Raw genomic sequence first — 629 nt, 5'->3', positions numbered from 1 at the left:
CTGAACCGCATCCTGGCCGTCAGGGAGATCTATGAGGAGCACAGTCGGCTCAGTGGCCTGGAGGATGACATGGACTAAAGAGAGAGGTGCTGCCAGGCTGGCTGCTTGCCAGCCCTGGATGTCTCATCTTCCGGCCTCTGGCTGCAGGGCAGGGGCTGTGCAGCGTGGGAGGGGACAGTGCTGTGGCAGTGCTGTCTCTTCATCGTTGCTGGACTTGGACATCCCATCCTGCTTGTTACAGGCCTCTCCTATGTACATGGCCCCTGCGCTCAGCCCTGTCTCTTGTCCTGGATGCTGGCTGAGCCATCTTCCCCAGGGCCAGTCCCCATAGCACAGGGGTGGCAAGGCTCCCCTTGCTGCCCTGGCACTGCCCCCCTCTTCCTTTGCGCCAGGGCAGGAACCGCACAATACAGCAGAGCGCAGTCTGGGACCAGCAGTCCTTTCAATTCCCCCTTCCTTTAGCCTCCCCCCGTGAAGCTTCAGATGGCAGGGCAGAGCTTTGCTGCTGTGGCATGATGGTGTTTTCAAGCCAATGGGGAAGGACCACTGGCAGCCTGAGAGTTGCTGGGCCAAGGGGAATGATTGTTCCTGGGGATGGGAGAGGCTTGGGCTTAGGAATGAGGAGGGGA

The 629-nt window shown here is 60.3% G+C and overlaps 1 protein-coding gene across 1 annotated transcript in view; it reads left to right on the top strand.

Annotated features, from left to right (window-relative positions):
- ZMYM3 (zinc finger, MYM-type 3) overlaps positions 1 to 78 on the top strand; it is a 23,357-nt gene extending 23,279 nt beyond the window's left edge. The window contains exon 26 of the mRNA XM_009997063.1: positions 1 to 78. This exon is cut by the window's left edge and continues 6 nt beyond it. Coding sequence (XP_009995365.1) covers positions 1 to 78 — 78 coding nt within the window.
- Positions 79 to 629: the final 551 nt, after the last annotated feature.

This window comes from Chaetura pelagica, unplaced genomic scaffold (genome assembly GCF_000747805.2).
Source record: "Chaetura pelagica isolate M959 unplaced genomic scaffold, ChaPel_1.0 scaffold344, whole genome shotgun sequence".
In the NCBI taxonomy this organism is placed as follows: domain Eukaryota; kingdom Metazoa; phylum Chordata; class Aves; order Apodiformes; family Apodidae; genus Chaetura; species Chaetura pelagica.
This window is presented reverse-complemented; position numbering and strand designations above follow the sequence as displayed.